Genomic DNA, 18650 nt, shown 5'->3' with positions numbered 1-18650 from the left:
GCTTCCCAGATCACCAGATAGATCTACATCTGGCGTAGGATGATGAATCCATCTTCTCCATTACGTACTTGAGATGAATTGTACCCCTTGTCTCTTGAAACCCCAAGTAAGTGCTATCCACAGTCTGAGGGTAGCAGCAATACCAAGATAGAGGTGAACCTTCCTTAACCTTTCACCAGGCCCGTTTGTCTTGGCTGACAGTTGTGTGAACGCTGGTTCAGCAGGATGTCTTTACTTGGGGTAGTACCTCCTACCAGGGTGCAGCAGGCTTTTATGGCTGGCATTCAAGCTTGTGGTTTTTTCAAATCAGATGCTGATACATGAGATTTGAAAGCCAGAGGTGCTGCTTCAGAGTGGTGAGACCTGCTGATAAGCTTGTGCTGGGTGGAGGACACATTCTGTAGGTGTCTCACTTGAAATGCTGTGGCTTCCATTTCCCCTGCTTATGTATGCCACTGACAATCTGCCTCCACGCTCCCCTAAGTAAATTGCCAACCTGATCTTTTGTGAAGAGTAGTCATGTTGAATTTAGCATTACTACATCAAGAGTAAGACTCTGATACTGAGAGTGAGTAATTGTAACCAAGTTCGCCCTTACGCCTGACAGGGTGTGTTTAGTTGTGTGTATATGCCCTTATTTAGATGTAACTGTTCCTAATTTGTTCAGCTGCTTGACAAAAGCATAAATGACAGTAAGGTGAGAGCTCTTCTGTTGGCTGTGACTCTGTGCTACCATGAAATCATTGTAACATTACATATAGAGTGATACATGGTTGTTAACTTCTGACTTGAATCTAATTAGAGTACTAATTATATGTTGGAGTAAATTTCAGAAGTGAACAGTTGCTATCTCTATCTTAATTTCTATCAAAATTTTAAGAGAATGCTGAGAATATTTTTCCTTGGTGTGAAAAAGGGGTATGTTTAAAGGGAATCTGTATATATCATCATGTATTCACTTGGATATCACATGCTCTAATGAAAGCTTTGGAAGTATAGACAACCAGAGTGTTTACTTCTTTTAAAAAAACAACAATAAAACAATCCGTAGGGTTAAAGTTCCAGTGTGTAGTCTGTAACATTTTAATTATTTACTTAGGCATTTGCACTTTTTCAGCTGGAGTTACTTAAGAACATAAGTCTGTAGAATGCCTAGCTGCCAGCAGAAGAACAAGGGGGTGGTCCAGGAGGGTCGGTCATCTATTTAAAAATCTAATTGCATGTTCAGCACAATTAGAGAACTGATTGCTTCCCTGAAATAAATCAATACATTTGTAAGCGTAAATAATTATGATTTCTTGAAAAGCACTATCTGGCTGCTTTGTTCTTTATTTCCTACTGGGCTTGAGAAGTCCCGGAAGACTAAATAGAGGAGAGGTCAATGTTTGGGTACTACCTAAAATTACTAGGATCCCTTAGGAAGTTCATTTGAGATGTGTCATAATAAAATAGAGAATGACATAACTTCTGTTATATACTAGATTATTTTTTTTTCAGTACTGCTCTGAAATGGTTCTAGAAGAACAGGATTTTTTAATAAATATCAGTTAATAAAAAAAAGTCAACAGCAGATACAATTAAGACTTCAGTAGTAAAAACAAATTACTTGCAACCAGACATTTCAGTCAGTGAGGATGAAAACTCTTTGCACATATGTGTATTTAGCTCATAGTTTCTACTCATATTTTAATCTCCTTTGGAGTTCAGTATTAATCTTTCAAAACACACATGTTACTAATCAAAATATTATTCTTCTAAAGATTTTTGCCTGAAATACCAACCAGAAGACATATGTTTTTGGAGACTGTGTTACAGCTTAACAAATACAGACCAAGAAACTTATAGTTGGGCTGGTTTTGCTAACTTCGTATTTAGTTGAATAAAGAGCCTTGTGGATGTGAATGTTAATTGATACCAGCAACACAGGTTCATTGGTTTGGGGGTTTGTACGATTTTATTCTCTTCTGGAGTTCAAGTAAAAGAAAGGGAGTGAAACCCTGACAAGAGACATGAAATGAAAAACACATGTTACCCAGAAAAGCTGTCCAGGGCACAGAACACCACAATGTCGCTCATTAAATGCTAAAATAGCTGTTACTCAGTTTGATATAGTGAGCACATTATTATGCTGTGAAAAAAAGCAAAGCAAGATCATTTCTAAAAAGTGCAGGATGCTTTTTGTTGTTGTTGTTTTGTTTTGCCTTTTAGGGTGCTTTTTCCTTTCCTTGGTGATAAGGGCAAAACTGTGGGTTTTGGGCGCTTTCTTAGGTGGGGCATGAGAGGTAGCGGAGGAGCTGTATACGAGTTGCTCCAGGTGTATTCTTTCTGAAAGGGCTACGACATCCCATGAGGACTGTTGGTCTGAGGGACCTTGTGTTTTTTGTGTGCCGTTATATGGGTGGTCTCACTGTTCCATTATGCAGCTTGGATTTTCTGGCTAGTGTAAAAGGAGGGGGGATATGAGCCTCCCCGAGATCTGCTAAGAAAGGAAAAGTTTGGGGGCTAATCAACCCCCCATTGTAATCAAGAGGATAACTTCTATTGTATGATAGTAGCTGGCACTACAGACTCACAGATCCCATTTCTGTGAAATGACTTGTCTTGTGGAGGCTTATGCTTATGCCAGTAGGATTCTGTGTAGGTGGATTTCTGTGTAGAAATTCATGATATGCCCTGTGTGCTTTAGCCTCAGAAATGTCATGGTTAGGACATACATGACATGATCAAACAGGGGAAAGGTTGCTTGGTTTGCTCTGCCTGGACCTATCAGGTTTGGGGGGGGGGGGGGGGAGCAATATTTAAAAAAAAACAAACAACAACAAAAACCAACAACAACCAAACAAAAACCCCAAGACCCTTCCTTAAATATTTATAGCCTGAAAAACTTTCAGAGTCCTGATTCTTAGCTTCTTTATTTTGGGAAAAACTGCCGTGGGATTCTTGGCACTGATAAGAAAAAAGGGATCTGGAGCCGCATCATTATACTGCCAGTGGAAGTAAGCCATATTCTTCTTGTGGGATTTTTCCTGTCAGATAAAAGGATACATCTGCAGCTTCTCTGTTTGGGAAGTAGGGTGATGGGACATTAGCACCTGAGACAACACAGTTTTTGCTGGCCCCTGTATGTACAAATTTTACTTTGCATTTCCTTTCTTACTTTATCCACGTTTTGTGCTTCATTTTCCATTTTGCAGCTGTAGAAGCTTATGCTCGGAAATGGAGTAAGATTGTTCCTTTTGGTTCCTTGCTCCTGGCTGAACTCTTTGCATATTGAGCCTGCCTCAAAGTGAAATTGCCTTGAAATAATAAGCAGGGATTATACAGCTGACTTAGATTTGAAAGAAGCCTGATTGGGAGCCTCTTTTGCTTGTTTCTATGTTAGGTTAGAAACAGAACCTTCTGCAAAGTGAAATTGTATGGCCTAAATGGCCAGTTTATAGCCTCTTGTTCTTGTCTTTGTGTTAGCCTTTGGCTTAAGTAGCTCTTCCGCTTCAGTTGTGTTTAGGGCTCTCCCAGACAGGGCACAAATTCAGGCTCTGGTTTGCTAGGCTGAATAAGCAGTGTTCTTACACAGTCGTGGAATAACTTAGTTTGGAAGGAACTTCTGGAGGTTGTCAAGTCCAGCTCCCTGCTCAAAGTAAGTCCAACTAAATAAGGTTGCTCAGGCCCTTGTCCGGTCATGTTGAGGCTCTCCAGGGATGGAGATACCACAGTCTCTGTGGTGCCCTGTTCCAGTGTTTGACCACCCATCGTAGTGAAAAACTTATTTTATTGTATTTAACTGGAATTTCCCTTGTCTCAAGTTCTGTTCATTGTGTCTCATCCCCTGCTGGTGTATCTCCAAGTCTGTCTTCTCTATACCCTACTGCTAGGTAGGATATAGACCAGCAAGATTTTCCCTCAGCCTTCATTTCTTAAGGGTGGAGAAACATATTTTTCTCAGCATTTCCTCATTACTTGTGTCCTCCAGCCTCAGTCTATCTTGGTGACCTTGCACAGGACTCAATCCAATGTGTCAGTAGACTTGTACTGGGTATCTGAGAACCAGACACATCAACCCAGATACTCTCTTCCAACTTATTCCATGGTCATGTTAGCAGGTCTTTTCTGCAACTGGTTCATTCTTCAAGGTAGCCAGACCTGTTCATGTATTCTCAGTGATGTCTCACCAGGGTATTCATGTAATGACTCTTAAATATAGTAGTGTAAGTACTTCCTTTGCTAGATACCTTACATTATATCCAGGACTATATTGAACTCTGCTCATGCCAGTGTCATATCAGTAGTTGATGATTATTTTGGCACTAGCCACTGCTTCCAGCTCTTCCCCCTTTATTTTCAGCTGCTGAAGCCTCAGCTTGCAGTAGAAATTCTTATCTTCAAGGCATTTGATGTTTTGAATTAAAAAATTCATTAAATTAACCTGGAATGCTTTAGGCAGCTAAACTCCTGGCTCCCTGGGACAGTCAATAATTCTTGTGAGGGAGTTTGGAAAGGGGTTTCTTGGCTTGAAAATCCAAAAGCCTCCTGTAAATAGCATGTGCAGAGTCAGGTGGGAATTGCTGCTGATCTCTATCACATGTGTAGTCTGACTTAGAGGAGAAAGGTGTTGGATACTACTCTTCTCCTGTCAATCTGGCTTCTAAGAGAGAAAGAAGGGAGAGAGAGGAAGGATACCAAAACTGGGAGGCAGGACATGAGCTAGTTCAACCTCTCTGGCCTGACTTCATACACAGGAGAAAAAAAAAAAAGTGGGTTTGTGGGTTTGGTTTTGGGTTGGTTTGGGTTTTTTTTTTTTTTCATTTTTAATGTGGACAAACAAAAAATGTGCTTGGCTCCCAGGTGGTTATTCTAAATGCTGACACACTAAAGAATGGGAGATTGTGCTGGAAAGCTGTGACCTAGGTGGAGATGCCATCAGAGTTAACTGCCTCTGCCTAAGACGCAGTGATATGCTGGGGAAAAAGTTTTTGCAAACCCTGGTAGAGACTGAGACCGCAGGTCTGCAGAGCTGGTGAAATTCTGTGTGTGTGGACTTCAGGGTCCCAGAGAAAGAGACAGAGTAGAGCAAAGTTGTCTTCTCTCCATCTTTCTTGTAGCCATTCCTCAACACGTGCCATGCAGGCTGCCACCAAGTGCCACATTCCAGTTCTCTAAATATCTTTACCCTGTATTTGTTCGCAATCAATAGAGTCCTGCTTCTCTAGCTTATCTGGTAAGGCCTGTGTTTGTACCTGTCTTGTGTAAGCAGTTAGGGTTTGTGCATGAAGCCTGACCCATTCATTTAGTATCTGATTCCACTCTTCTTGATGGTAAACAGTTAATGTTTTTCTTTGTTAAACAGTATGAGAAACATTAAAAGAAAGAATTAATCTATCTCATTTAAATACCTACCTCAAATTTGAAGGCATGAGCATATTTTCAATATTCAAGTGAGTTGTTTGAAAAGTAAAGGAGCGTACAAGTAGATAGGAGCAGGCAAAGAGATACCTTCCCTTGCAAGCTCTCTTTTGAGCTGAAAAGGAGATACCATCTTTTCGAAGAATTAGAGGCTGAAAGTGTTCTGGTTATGGAGCAGTTCTATTTTTTTCTTACCTGTTCTTAGCTGGGTTGTAAGTAGAAAGGTGTCATTGGCTTGGAATAAGAAATGCATTTTCTAACAAGATATCATTGTCCTAAAATTCTGCTTTACTCCAGATTTGGGGGGCGTCTTTTTGAAAGTAACTCTAGTCTCTCTGCGTTTGTTCTTGCTTTGTATTTCTAGCCTGTATTTGAACAGAAATAGTAATTTTGGTTATTGGCAAGCTGTGACTGTTACAGAAATAGAGACTAGGTTGCACATCCTGAAGACGAGATGTCAGCAATACAGGTTTTTATGATTCTTGTCCAGATTTTGTTGATGCCAGTGAGAGTTTTTGAAGTGTTTTGATAGGCTTTTGATCACATTTTAAAGGAGGAGGGGTAGTTCATTAAACCACTGTGCTTTTCAACTCATATTCAGGCCATTCAACATAGAGAACATTGCTGTACAAATGGCACCTCATCCAAACCCACATGTTATTCTTGAAACCTCATTAGTGGCCGATGACTTCTCTTGGAGCCATGCAGCGTGCCGTTGGGAGAATGGGCTGAGGGATGTTCCTCCCTGGTCTCTGGGGTTGCTTGTTTCTCTTCGAGTATTTCTGTAAGCGGCAGGGCTGGTGCCAGGACAGCAAATGGGGAATGCATTTGCTCTTGTGGGGGAACAGTAGCTTCCCATGTAGCTGGGTGTGTTTTGTTCTTGAAAATTGACTTGTAAAACAGCTAGAAAAAAGTCTTTGTACTTTTTGCATGTCATGGAAATCTTGGACTCTGACAAGGTAACAGACCAGTTGTACTCTGTTACAGCTGTAAGATCTGTCACAAAAAATAACATGTTAGAGTGAAAACAGGCTAGTATGGGGTTTGGGGTTTTTTTTTGGTTTCTCTATGCCAGTTTTTCTTTTCAGTCTCTGTCCCATTGGGTTAGTGACATGGAAGTCTCTGGGAAGCAGGACCAGCTGCTGATAATGCCGTTTGAGGAGCTGTGTGCAAGTTGAACGTGGATCTTTCTGAAAGAGGGTAATAATTTGCTGCCAATTCTCTTTGGGAACCAATGGGGTAGTGCCTATTTTTTCTGCTGTGGCTTACTTGCAAAACCTTCTCTTCAAAAGTGTGAGCCCAGCCTTAGTTGTAACTTTGGGTGAAAATTCTTCCCAGGGTTTATCTTAATACATGTTTTTATTTAACGCTGTGCCAGAGAAAGGATGAATTTTGGTAGCTCCAACTAATTCTCCTCCAGTTTTATGGGATAATAAAAGTTCTTTTAAAAAACCAAACGAACATTTGCTTTATAAGTTAAGTAGTTATTTTTCCTGGTATGAAGTTAAGTACTTATTTTTCCTGATACATGTTTAAGGAAATCACAACAATGCTTTTAGCAGCTCTTTAGAATATTTAGTGCTAAATCCAGAAGGCACTGGAGTACATTGAAATAAAGAGGGTTTCATCACTGCCTATAGACTACAGTTCTCCCATTTTACTTAATCTAAGACACAAGAATAGTCCTACTGATCTCACAGAGACTGTAATTGTAGAAAACTACCTTTCAAAGTGAGAAATTACTTGAAAATCAGTATGGTGCTTCACCTGAGTTGGAAATAAGAATGTGGCAACTATTTGCATGCAAGTTATAAATTTATTTCACATTTTGTATAAAGATAATATTCTGAGAAACCCCTATAGGGGTTGAAGCTCCAGAGATGTGGGTTCTAGCCCAACTTCTATCATTAGCCTGTTGGAAATCCTTACTTCAGTCTTTTTTTGTAATTTTGTTTCTGTTTCCTTGTTTGTTAAATGGTTGCAGTATGTTGATACCATTAGTAAACTGCTGTGGGATCTAATGGGGGGAAACCTCTGTATTTTGGCCACATACAGTGTGGTAGTAATTAACAGTACTCCACACAACTTCTGTATAATACTTTTCATCAGACATCAGCATGAAAGAGAAAAGCAATATTGAGAAGAGACAGGCAGCATTAGCACACGCAGTCACGGGGAGCCTGTTTCCTTGGTTATCAGACTTCCCCCCCCCACACACACACCTTGTCCGTACATGGTGGTTTCTATTTTCAGCAGGTAAAGTCAAGAAACAGCAGAGTTGTAAGAATGTGTTTTGCAGTATGAGCTTCCATGAGCTTGCCGGTTGTCCAGCAGCCCCGTGTCCGCTGTTGGCAGCCCTTGCTGTGCTCCCTGCCCGGGTCCGGGTCTGGGTCCGTGCCCGCACTGAGCAGCCTGCAGTGCGGTGGCCCACTGCCCTGTAGGTTGCACAAGGGTGCTCTTCCAGGAGACACAAGTTCTCGTAGCCTGCTCCATATTTCTGTGCCATATGTACCACCGTGCTGCATGGGCAGCCTTCAGGTGGTCACTTCTTTGGTTTTAAAGGTAAGTCTGTGTGTAACTTGTCATTCAATTTGAATCACGCAATATTTTGAAAGGTTAGATAAACACCAGTCCTAATCCTGCAGCCCTTGCTTTGGGCACTCTGCCTAGCTGCGGTGGGGAACTGGAGAACACCTGAGTCATTTTTAAAGGTTTTGGATAGTGCAGGGTTTTTTGTTTTGGTTTGGTTTTTTAACGTAAAGAGAAGATTTTATAAACGCAGTCGTTTAATGTACATTACTTGTAGCCAGTGAGGAGAGCGGAGTCTGGTGGTGAGTTTGTCTTTCATGTACTACTCCCTAGAGGGTGCCATACACTTACTTTCTGCAGTCCTTCTGTTTGCTCTGTAGCCAGGTGACATTGCAAGGGTTGCTGGGAAGGTATCTGCCAAATGTTGCACTGGTGTAATCATTGCTTGCTGCTCTCAGGTGCGATGAAGAGAAATGAGGTGGTTGAATGATTTAAGCCCCTTTCATATAGTTATAACCATATACTACTAATTGGGGAGTTTGCACTGACCGTAACGTAGTACGGTTAAGAGTTGTTTGTGTTGGTCAAGGATAGCTTCATAAGAAGGAAACACAATTTCAAGATGAAAAAGCTGTAGTGTCATTCAGGAGCTGTACTGACCAGTTACTGCAGGAAATGCCTGCTTTCCCCAGCCACTAAGGAGCAGCTAGTGGAAACTAAAGAAATACAAAGTCTGTGTACTTCTGACACCTTTGGCAAGGTCTTTGGGCCTGCTCTGCTATTTGAGACCTCAGTGTTTCTGACATTTAACTGTTTGGAAGCAAAGTTTTGAAATACAGTGCATGAATGTTTTTAAATGACTGTAAGAGGGTATGTTGTGAGCGGAAGGCATGGATGCTACTTATGGCTTTTAGCAACTATGAGTGCATAAGCTTTCTTTGAAATAGGTACGTGATCACCATGTATATTTTAAAGCTTTTTTTTTTTTTTCTCAAAACATATGATGCCAGTGGTTCAGCCTAGCACTGCGCAGCCTGTTGTAGGCCACTGGGCTGGATGTGAAAGCTTTGGAACATGACTTTGTTGAAAGAGATGACAGGGCAGCTCTTGAAGATGGATTCTCATAGTCCCCCAGCCCTCCACTAGCAACCTGGCAGTAGACAGAGAACGGGAGGTGGTATTGGAAATGCTGCCTCTGTGGCACTGAGAGATGCCACTATAACGTGGTATCCGTCACATTGCTTTAAGGACACAGTCATTAGAAAAAGTGCGCGGAAAGATCTAAGTTTATACTGTTCCTCAGGCATAAAATGTGCAAGGAAAGCAGGCACGTTAATGAGGGTTTCTGTCATCAAGCAGACTGCCTTGAAGACTACCTCTTGTAGTACTTCACCCATCTGATCTGGGTCTCGATTTTGGTTCCTTGGAGGCTGGTTAGGATTCCTCTGTTTGTTTTGAAGTAGCAGAGCATGAAGAGAGGCTTTCAAACTTGGATACATTCCCCCCCCCCCCCTTTCCTCTGCAAATGCCTCCAAGCCTTTATGAAAACAAATACTGGAGACAAGGACCTTTGATATCTCTGAGGAAAATTCCCTTTGCTAAGAAGATAATGTCTATCAGCTCTTTTTGTTTTGGAAGGGTGATGTGGGTGATAAATTAAAAGGTGCTGAGAGATGACACAGTAGCTCATCAAAATGTGAGTGATCCTCATCTGCACCAAGATAGACACTGTAATTTTGTGGTTGTATCTTGCTTGAAATGCTTGCCTGCTACTTGTATAGGCTAGACCTTAACAGAAATTTTACTGTAACTGTGGGTCTATGTGAGGAGCTGTGAGTGACAGCCACTGGCCACATTACTTATGTGTTGTTGGGCGCTGCTTATCATCTGCGCCAGGATGATGTATGTGGAATAGTAACTCATGTAGGATAGCCTTGAAAAACTGAAAGACTCGCTCTAGTCTTCCCAAGAGAACAATTCATGCTTTAAAATGGTGAGGGCTTGCAGGTGGGTCTGACTCCAGACATGCTCAGATGGGCTTAGCCGAGTGCTGTGTATGTGTACCAGTACATCACCTGGACTAGAACCATCCCAAGCTATCTCTGATTGAGCTGTGCGAGGTAAATAGCTCACCTGGCAATTTTTTGCGCTATCTCTGATGAAGGATTTTCAGTGAATGGACATTGTTTTGCCAGTTTATTAACCACTTTGAGTTTAGGTAAATGGTCCTGCAAGTTGGCTTCAGAGTGTCAACAAATTGCTGTCTGTGAGAGTAGCTTTGTATAAACTTGCTTTACGCTGGTGAGTACCTTGCTCAGCTGGACACTCGGGCATCCTTTGATAAGTCATAATGGTGGCATGAGCATTATCATCTGTAACAATGCTGTTCTTGTTATTTGTACTGTTAGGCTGTCTTTAGTTCCTGTTAATGGCTTGAAGCTTTTGTGGGCCAGGCTGAGCAGACTGTCGTGAGCAGTTCCAGGAGTGTTCCTGTTTTTGTGGGTGGCTCCTGCAGTCACCTGTCATTGTTGCTTTAGGATGATCACACTTCAAGAGTTTCTGCATAACTTCTCAGCGCACGTCATGCAAACACATCTTGGAGAGGAGGTCTTGTTTTCTGGAGAATAAAAAACCAAAATGGAACATGCCGTCTTGACAGCTGAGCAGGTGTGGGCAAAGGATTCTTCTAACCTGCAGCCATCTTCCTTGCCTGAGGAGAATGCAGCCTCCTCTGGCACCGGAAGGAAGGATCAGTGTTTCCTTCGGAAAGTCATCCTCTCACTAAAGGATCTACTCTGAGAGCTGCCTTTCTATCTTCCTGTTTAAAGCCCTCAGCTGAAGACCAGCATACCAATAGGTTATATCCTGTTTATTCAAATGACACAAAGAGAAAGGAAAATTAATGGAATAAAGAAAGCTGTGGGAAGGAAACAAGCTTTTAATGTGGTGTGCTAAAGAGGTATGAAATAGGAGTGTTAGAAAATGTTTGGTAGCATCTTTAGAAAGTCTTGCAGCCTGCAGAAACGGAAATGCAGGAATATCGTGGAAGAGAAATAACCCAGTGCTTGGAAGATGAGGGGTTTACTCTCTGCTGCAGACCTCCTGCCACAGACAGTTTACCTCTTCAGGCCCTGACTGCCCATTTGCAGAGCTGGCATCTCTTTTGTGTGGAAGCTGAGGCTGGATGACGGATAGCTGTTAGCTTGAGGATCCAGATGCCTTTGAAGTCTGCTTTCTAATCACGGACTTCATAAGACATGGCAAGTGTGACCCACTTCTGCTCTTGTACAACTTTGCTGCTGCATAGACCCAGCCCTTGGAGTTGCCAAGGACTGGGTCGCTGAGGTAATCTGGGTTAAAACAACCATTTTGCCTCTTCAATTCTTTTCTTCTTTTTTTCATTGGGGTCCCTTTAGTGGTCTGCTTCCCAGCCTGTTCCTGTAAACCATCATGCTGATGTTACATGGCTACTTAGCATAGCTGAAATGAGTGGTGGTTAAGAATGGAGTGAGAGTGGGCAGCAGGTGGCTTCCACCATGGATATTCCTTAGCCCAGCTTTGTTGCCGAAGTCTTCCTAATGGGGAATTAAGGAGTTGCTTGCACAAAGGAGTATTTTGCTTCCCAGGGGATTTCACTGGATTCAGCTTCTGGACTAAAGTGCTAATTAACACAAAATAGCGCTTGATGCTTCACTGTAAGAGTAACTAACGCTGTTGATAGTTGGTGTATAAGCATAATATATGCTAATGAGATCCCTACATTTGAAGAACAAAGCTGTTAATACTGTGTGTGTGTCCAGGCATTTTTAATGGGCTGGGAGTTTTCCTTTCCAACGATAGCTCATGCTTCTGTGAGATTTCCTTAAAACAGAAGGGGGTTTTTAGCTCTTTAGTGGTTTCTTTTCCCCTGTGCATTAGCTGTTTTTTCAGTTCTTGAATTTTGATCAAGCTCTGGAGGCTACTTTTAGCTGGCTTTGGCTTGTTAGTTTACTTGTTTTCGGACTAAGTGTCATTTTTCTCTCCTAAGAGATGAAATGCCAAGATTATGTCATTCCTACTTGTATCTAATAATGGCTTAATCCACAAATAATTGTATGAAGTCACTTGGGCCACTGGCAGAGAATAGTTTGATGCAAAGACTACTGAAATGAATGGGATTCTTCACTGAGAGTGAAGCAAAGCCTTGGGTCAAGCCCTCGGGCGCTATTCCATGTATGCGTGCACGACAGTGTTGGGCTGTGCTATGGAAACCAAATTTCATAAAAAATCCCTGCCAGCTCTCCCAGCTGAACACTGGTGAGCAAAAGAAGATGCTGTACAGACAGACAGGATATGTGTCAGCAGCCCCCAAGGTAGCAGAGCAGTTGCTGTAATAGCCAGCAACAGACGTTATCCAGGCCCATGCTGCTGCTGCTGGAATTAAAAGTAGGAATGCAGGTCTCCCAGCTGCCCAGCGCATCTTTTGTGTGGCCAAGGTGTCAGTCGCAGTTCTGGAGTAGGCAAGGGACTGATGAAAATGTAAACAATAGCAGCAACAGCAGGCAGGATTGCTGATTTGGTGTAGAAATTAGCCAGCTGTGCCACTGTGCTCTTGTAATTGCACTAGAAAAGTCGAACTAATAAGCATGATGTGAGGCCCCCTCTATAGGGTGTGCCAGTGTATAGGCAGGCACAGCACGTAAGCGTGTGAAGTCTGCGCCCAGCGAGATCCAAGGGGGAAGAGCCAGGTAGGTGCATTGGCAGAGCTGTGGGTGAGTTTGTGCAGTGCCTGCCAGGGCTGCTAACTATTTTCTGTATGTACTCTAAGCAGCTTACTCTAAAGAAACAATGGCAATGAGTTTGTTGCTTTTAAAGAACAAATTTGAAGGATTTAGCTTTTCTGGCAAATGCTTTAATTAAAATGAGGCTGTCTTTTGCCAGATCGCTGAGCAATTAAACCCTAATCAAGCCCAGAAGAAAGTATTTCCGCAGAATGTTTTCAGTGCAATTCCTGACTGAGATTTTGAGGAGGAGTGTTATTTACGAAGATCTCATTAACAGACATTAAAAGGTTGTTTATGCCCCCATGGGAATTGATGACAAAATTTTCATGGCCTTCGTTAGAAATCAAAGCCTTTTGATGCGAGGTAAATACGGGTTTGGGTGTACGTATAATAAAGTTAATATATATTAACTTAAAAGCAGCTTCTCTGGAAACCCTGTTGGAAATCCTTAGTTTTCCTAATGTGTAGGAGAAATCCATTTTCTGTAGATATTTTTAGTGCTAACTTCCTCTCAAGTGCTATTATCTTACACTCTCTACCATTAATGCTTGCTGTGTTCCCAGGTCAGTCATGTGATTGCTAAGCATCCCTGCTTGCTTTTTGAATGACTTGTCAGGCAGGAGCCAGAAAGGCAAGTTGTTACTGCTGACTGCCAGCAGCTGCTTCTCCCTGCCTGGATCCTGACTGATAAAACACTAAAATGCTTTCCTCTTACCCTTCTTGGAAGGTCATCGGTGTTTGGTTCAGTGTGAGACCCTGTCAGCAGAGACCCTTCTCAACACAAGCCTCCTATGTAGATGTAAAAATGTATTACTCTGCAGAAGGCACGCATGTGTGGGAGCACACAACAACTACACTATTGAAAGGCATTTCAGAGCTGCACACTGCTGTTTCTCATTGAGCCATGGCTATTTTAGCATGAGCTGGATGAAGCAGTCCAGATTTCTGCTTTTTTTTTTTTTTTTTTTTTACCACTTGTTACATTTACGACTCAAATGAGCTTGCTGTGCTTCAGAAAATTGCAAGAAGTGAAACGATTACAGCCCAAACCGCTCAGTGAGCTTAAATGTCTCTCTTTTTTTGTGGCAAAACGCCCTAAGGCAAAGCATTTTAAAAACAGCAGTGCTGATAATGAGAGCTAATAACTTTCCAGATGTTTGTTATTTTGCTACATATGACTTTTTTAAAAAGGTATTTAAGCTGATCCGGCCAGTTGTTGTGGATGCCTCTGTGTGTGTGTGTGTGTGTTAATGAACAGCTGGCTCTTTTGAACTAGGAATTTTAATACTTTCAGTTCCATGAAACCGGAATCAGTGGAGGCGGCTGATTGTACAAGAGAGGGAGCACATTTTCTCATGTGAATTCAGAAGCACAGAGGGAGGGAGAGAGAAAAAAGCATCGTAACATTGCGTGTGTTTCAGTTTCAGTGGATGAAATCTTTCCTCTATCTGCATCCAAGCTATTTGGTTGTGATCAGATGATCAGAGCTCAAGGAAGCGATTGGAGAGCGAGCTGGCTGCAGCTGCACTGTAGGCTGTTTTCAGTGACAAGGAGCCACTGTTTTTCAAACACAGCATAAACATAGAAGTTATTTTGTAGGCTTCAGGATGCAGATATGGGTTGTGCTGCCAGCATTGTTCTGCTCCAAGCCTTTCGTTCTGTGGTACAGAGGAACTGTCCACATATCTGCAGGCGACGACGACGAGAGGAGTTGTCACATGAAATTCTGCCGCTGGATAGTGATGATGAAATGAGCAGACCCAGGACTCTCATCATAATGGTATGGTATACTTTAATTGCCAGAGAGAGGTGACAGAATTATTATTACAGATGTTACGTGATTATTTATTTCCTTTATGTATTTGGAGAGAAAGAGCATTGACAGGCTATTTGTCGCTGTAGATTAGTTTGCTGGTAGATGTGCTGTCTCTGTTGTCAAACAGAGCTGAAACGTTACTTTACGGGTGAAGCTGAGAGCTACACATAAGCTCTCTGTAAAGTAAATGTTCTGTTATTTAATTGTTGGGAGGTTTTGTCGCTATTTGCGAGATAGGCAGCACTGGAGCCGGTAGTGTGGTTATGTTTTATTTCAGACTTGGAATTCCAAACAGCAGACAGCTTAGGAAATATTTACTGAGTCTGTTCATCATAATAACAAAAACAAACCCAAAGGCCAAACAAAACAAAAAAACTTTACTTTCACCCAGGATGCAGTTGGCATTTATATCAAGTTATATGCAAATAAACTCCCATATATCTTTGCTGCAAACAGTTCGCAGCAGTAAAATGTTTGCTGGATCACCGCTTTCTGGCTTAGTGAGTTGCCTCTGTTCTTTAAGGACGGGAGGCTTGAAAGGCTCTCGGTCTCTGAGAGTCATTTTCTTTCTGAATTAAATTGGATCATTTTTATTTTGTGGTGGGAATATAATAAGCACTATAGGTTTATTAGGAATAAGTGACAGGGTTGTTCCTCATTATAAATCACTGTTTCAGAATGAGGAATACGCTTATTACTTAGTTACTGTTCTTCCTTGCCAAATACATGTATGGTGAGCATTTCTAGAACCCTGAGTGGTTTGGGGCTGAGGTGGCAAAGATTTGGTACTATGTGGCTCTAGCTTGGTAAAAATATTACCAAGACACTGCAAATAGTATTTTTGCCAGTTTGTCATGGCACACATGTATAATATTTGAGTGGTAGAGTTGGTTTTTTTTAATGTAAGGTATGTTATGATGAAGTCCAAAGTGCATCCCCCTGATACCTCTCTGTGTCACACAGGGCGTTAACTTAGTTATAAGTGGGTGATGGTAACATTAGAGAATTTAATAGCTGTCATGAGTTCTAGCAGTGGTTTTAAGAGAGCATTGCTGCCCTTAGAGAGGTGTGTAGTGCAGTCATGGCAACTATAGTAGCAAGGACCCAATCCAAGCAGTGCTTTTATTTATCAGGTGAGGGTATTATCCAGTGCATGGGGGAGGCTAATGGTCATAAGCAGGAAGGGGATGGATTTCATCATCGCGAAGCTGATGTTTAGACTTCTTTTGCTTTAAAATCCAGTATCTATAGAACAAACTTCTTTTCCACTTAATGGTTAAATAAACAACCTCAACAGTATTTAAACGAATAACTGTCTCCTTCCTGATAGTAATTTCAAGCATAATGAAGTGAGAAGGGTCTGGAAGAAATTGCAGCATGTCCAAGTATGGATCATCTGTGCAACTTGCTTCAGTCGTTGGAAGAAAAGCGTAGTCTTGGGTGTCGTGGCAGCAAACAATGTACCAACCTCCCCATACAGATGCAGTTAGCAGCAGCTTGAGTTGCAGTTCCTCGTGCGGTAAATCCTGGGAGAGTGGGGCTTCAAGAGCTGCAGCAAAGGTCCCTGGGCTCTCAAAGAAGTGAGGCTTTACCACAGTGTGGAGGGAGCTGTGGAAGCTGTCCACCGCCCTGCAGGGCTGGGGAATTTCCCAAAGGAGAGGCACACTGGTCCGAGCCAGATGGTCTGTCACCCGCTGCTGGATGCGGGCTTTCAGAGATCCCCTGCTGGTCTCGAACACATCCGCCCATCGTAGTAATGGGGGCTTTATGTTCTTTACAGTACCAGTTAATGCACTGGTGTTTGTCCTGTCAAAAGGCTGCCCTTCCCTAGGAGATCTGTGGGATCCTTTTCGCCCCTTTGAGCAGGGGAGGATGAGTGGCTCAGCCCCGTCATGAGGCTGCTGTGGGTGCAGGCAGGTGCTTCGGAGGAAAGCTGCTGGGCAGGGGATGACTTGGGAAAATGGTCTTTCCTCGCACATCTTTCTTCCTCTTCTGGATGTGTATTACTGTGCATTTTTATTTAGAAGCAGTTAATGTAACTATCTCAAATAATTTGCCATTGAGCTTTACCGTTAGGCTAGTAGTGATGTGGAGACCTGGTGAGCTGAGAAGAAAGCGCTGCTTCAGAGCACTTCCGCAGCAGAAATGGATGGTCCTGTTTCCACCAGAATTCATGTGACTTGAAAGAGCAGCATGATAAAGAGGGGCTGGAGGCTGCTGGACCTTCATAAAACATGTGTTATGGTCCTAACAGATTATGTTTTTTCCCCTTGGTCTGTTGTAGATCATTGAAGGTTATGTCTGGATAATACAGTGGAGACAATTATGTAGACAAGCAAAAGAGTGTTTAGTTCACAATGTCGTTATGCACATTGTGCAGATGCCAGGAGCTAAACTGATCCCAAAGAGATTACTGAGGTTTTTTATGCCCGAGGGCAGTGAGTGATTGGGGTGCCCAAAGAAGAGAGGTGAGGAAATCCCAATATGCAGAATATCTGAAATATACTGACATGCCTGGGTGTGATCACCAGAGGCTGTGGGCTCCTGTCGGCTGAAGATCTGGCATTTTATCTTTTCATGCCTTCAGATGAAATGGTTCTCCTCTTTGTAGCTTGTGTGCCACTGGCTATATGCTCCCTACTGAGAGTGTTAGTATTTGGTATTGATTGGGGAGATAAACTATCCTTTCTTTTTGAATGGCTTAAGTCCCCAGGCTCTGCTGCATGTTCTTGCAAGTTTGCCTGTTCTGTGTGAAGCAAAAATAAAATCTCAATGTTGCTTTGGTACAGAAAGCAATCCTGAGGCAGAGAGAACAGCAGTCTACCTTAAAATACTTCCAGTAAGTATACAGTTCTATATATCTGCCCCGTTTTCCTCTGTTAATCCCTGAAGAGGAACATCCTTATACAATACTCTTCTAGGAATTGTGCCCTTGTCAGTGGCACTCCAAGCAGGACATGCTGTGGATGCGCTCTGAAGGCCCAAGTACAACCTCCAGCTATTGCTTAATGGCCACCTACTAATCATTGTATGAAACCTTTAGGCATCACAGCAGGTATTTCTAGCATTCTAGTCCTTGCAGAAAGTGAAGATTGATGTCTTTATTAACAGAATTTTTGTTCCTCTTCAGTTTGTTAGTTTAGAAATCTGGTTTTATCTTTGGGCAAGGCAGATTAATGATCAGTTTTAGATCTTGGCTGGATCCACAGAGCAGGGAGAGATGCCAGAAAGACAAAACTGGAAATTCTTTGTCAATGACTATTGTGTGTCATCTTCTCTTGGACACGCTGCTGGGAGTTGCCAGAGACATGCAAAATAAGTATGCAAACAAGCTCTAACTAGATGTACAAGTTGGATCAATGTGTTCAGTGACTCTATTTAATAGACCATCTTGTTGTTTTCTGTACCTTTAACATATGTCTGTAAGAGCTGGTTTTCAAAATAAGTCCATGAAATAGTGAGGTTTGAGATATTAAAAAGCCTATGTAGAGTGCTGTTTCTGCAAGAAAAAGGAGAAGAGGAAGATGCCTGAAGGAAGAAAATTTAGTACATGGGGCTATGTGGAACTGTTTGGTGCTTGGAGTGGGGGCACTAATGTTTAGGATTATGCTTTGTGTTTGGAACTTGTGACCTGAAAAGAAGTTGAGCTTTGTCTAGTAGGTCATTATTTGGTTTTTTCATGTGACTTATCATGAACTGTGGCAGCTGAGATTTGTGTGGAAGATAAGAGCAAAGCATGATATTTGAGGATAGCATCCTTCTGTCCACACACACACTCCTTGGTAACCAGCAACACAAAAATGTGGTACAATGTTTTGCATTTTGAGTAAAATGACCTGTTAGCTTGAAGACAGCAATAGCAAGGTGACAATATTACTCTCTTTATTCAGTTTTTCATCTCTGAAAAGAGACAGCTTGCAGAGATTTTATCTACTCTTTCCAGTAACAGAAGAAGTAAGAGAACCTCCCCTGCTGCACAGGTGCAGGATGGCAGCTGTGCTCTGGCATACAGGTGGGGCTGGGGTGCTGCCCGAGATGTTTCTCAGGTCACTTAGTTTGTAAATGGAATTTTAGTCTTCTAAAAGCCATAGAAACAATAAAAGCATGGCTTTGAGAATTCTTCATCTAATACTAAAGTTTAC

At 42.1% G+C, this 18650-nt stretch overlaps 1 protein-coding gene across 13 annotated transcripts in view; it reads left to right on the top strand.

Annotated features, from left to right (window-relative positions):
* Positions 1-18650, top strand: part of DOCK10 (dedicator of cytokinesis 10) — a 166363-nt gene that overhangs the window by 14513 nt on the left and 133200 nt on the right. For 2 of the 13 annotated variants that reach the window (XM_069792130.1, XM_069792129.1), the window contains exon 1: positions 14065-14472. The exons of 10 other annotated variants lie outside the window; for them this stretch is intronic. In XM_069792130.1, coding sequence (XP_069648231.1) covers positions 14308-14472 — 165 coding nt within the window. In that variant the 5' untranslated portion in view covers positions 14065-14307. Of the gene's footprint in view, positions 1-14064; positions 14473-18650 lie in introns of those variants that run through there. One more of the 13 variants, XM_069792131.1, reaches the window with a different exon arrangement.

Source organism: Haliaeetus albicilla, chromosome 9, assembly GCF_947461875.1.
Source record: "Haliaeetus albicilla chromosome 9, bHalAlb1.1, whole genome shotgun sequence".
In the NCBI taxonomy this organism is placed as follows: Eukaryota; Metazoa; Chordata; class Aves; order Accipitriformes; family Accipitridae; genus Haliaeetus; species Haliaeetus albicilla.
Note: the sequence above shows the minus strand (reverse complement) of the source record. Positions and strands in the feature narration are given on the sequence as shown.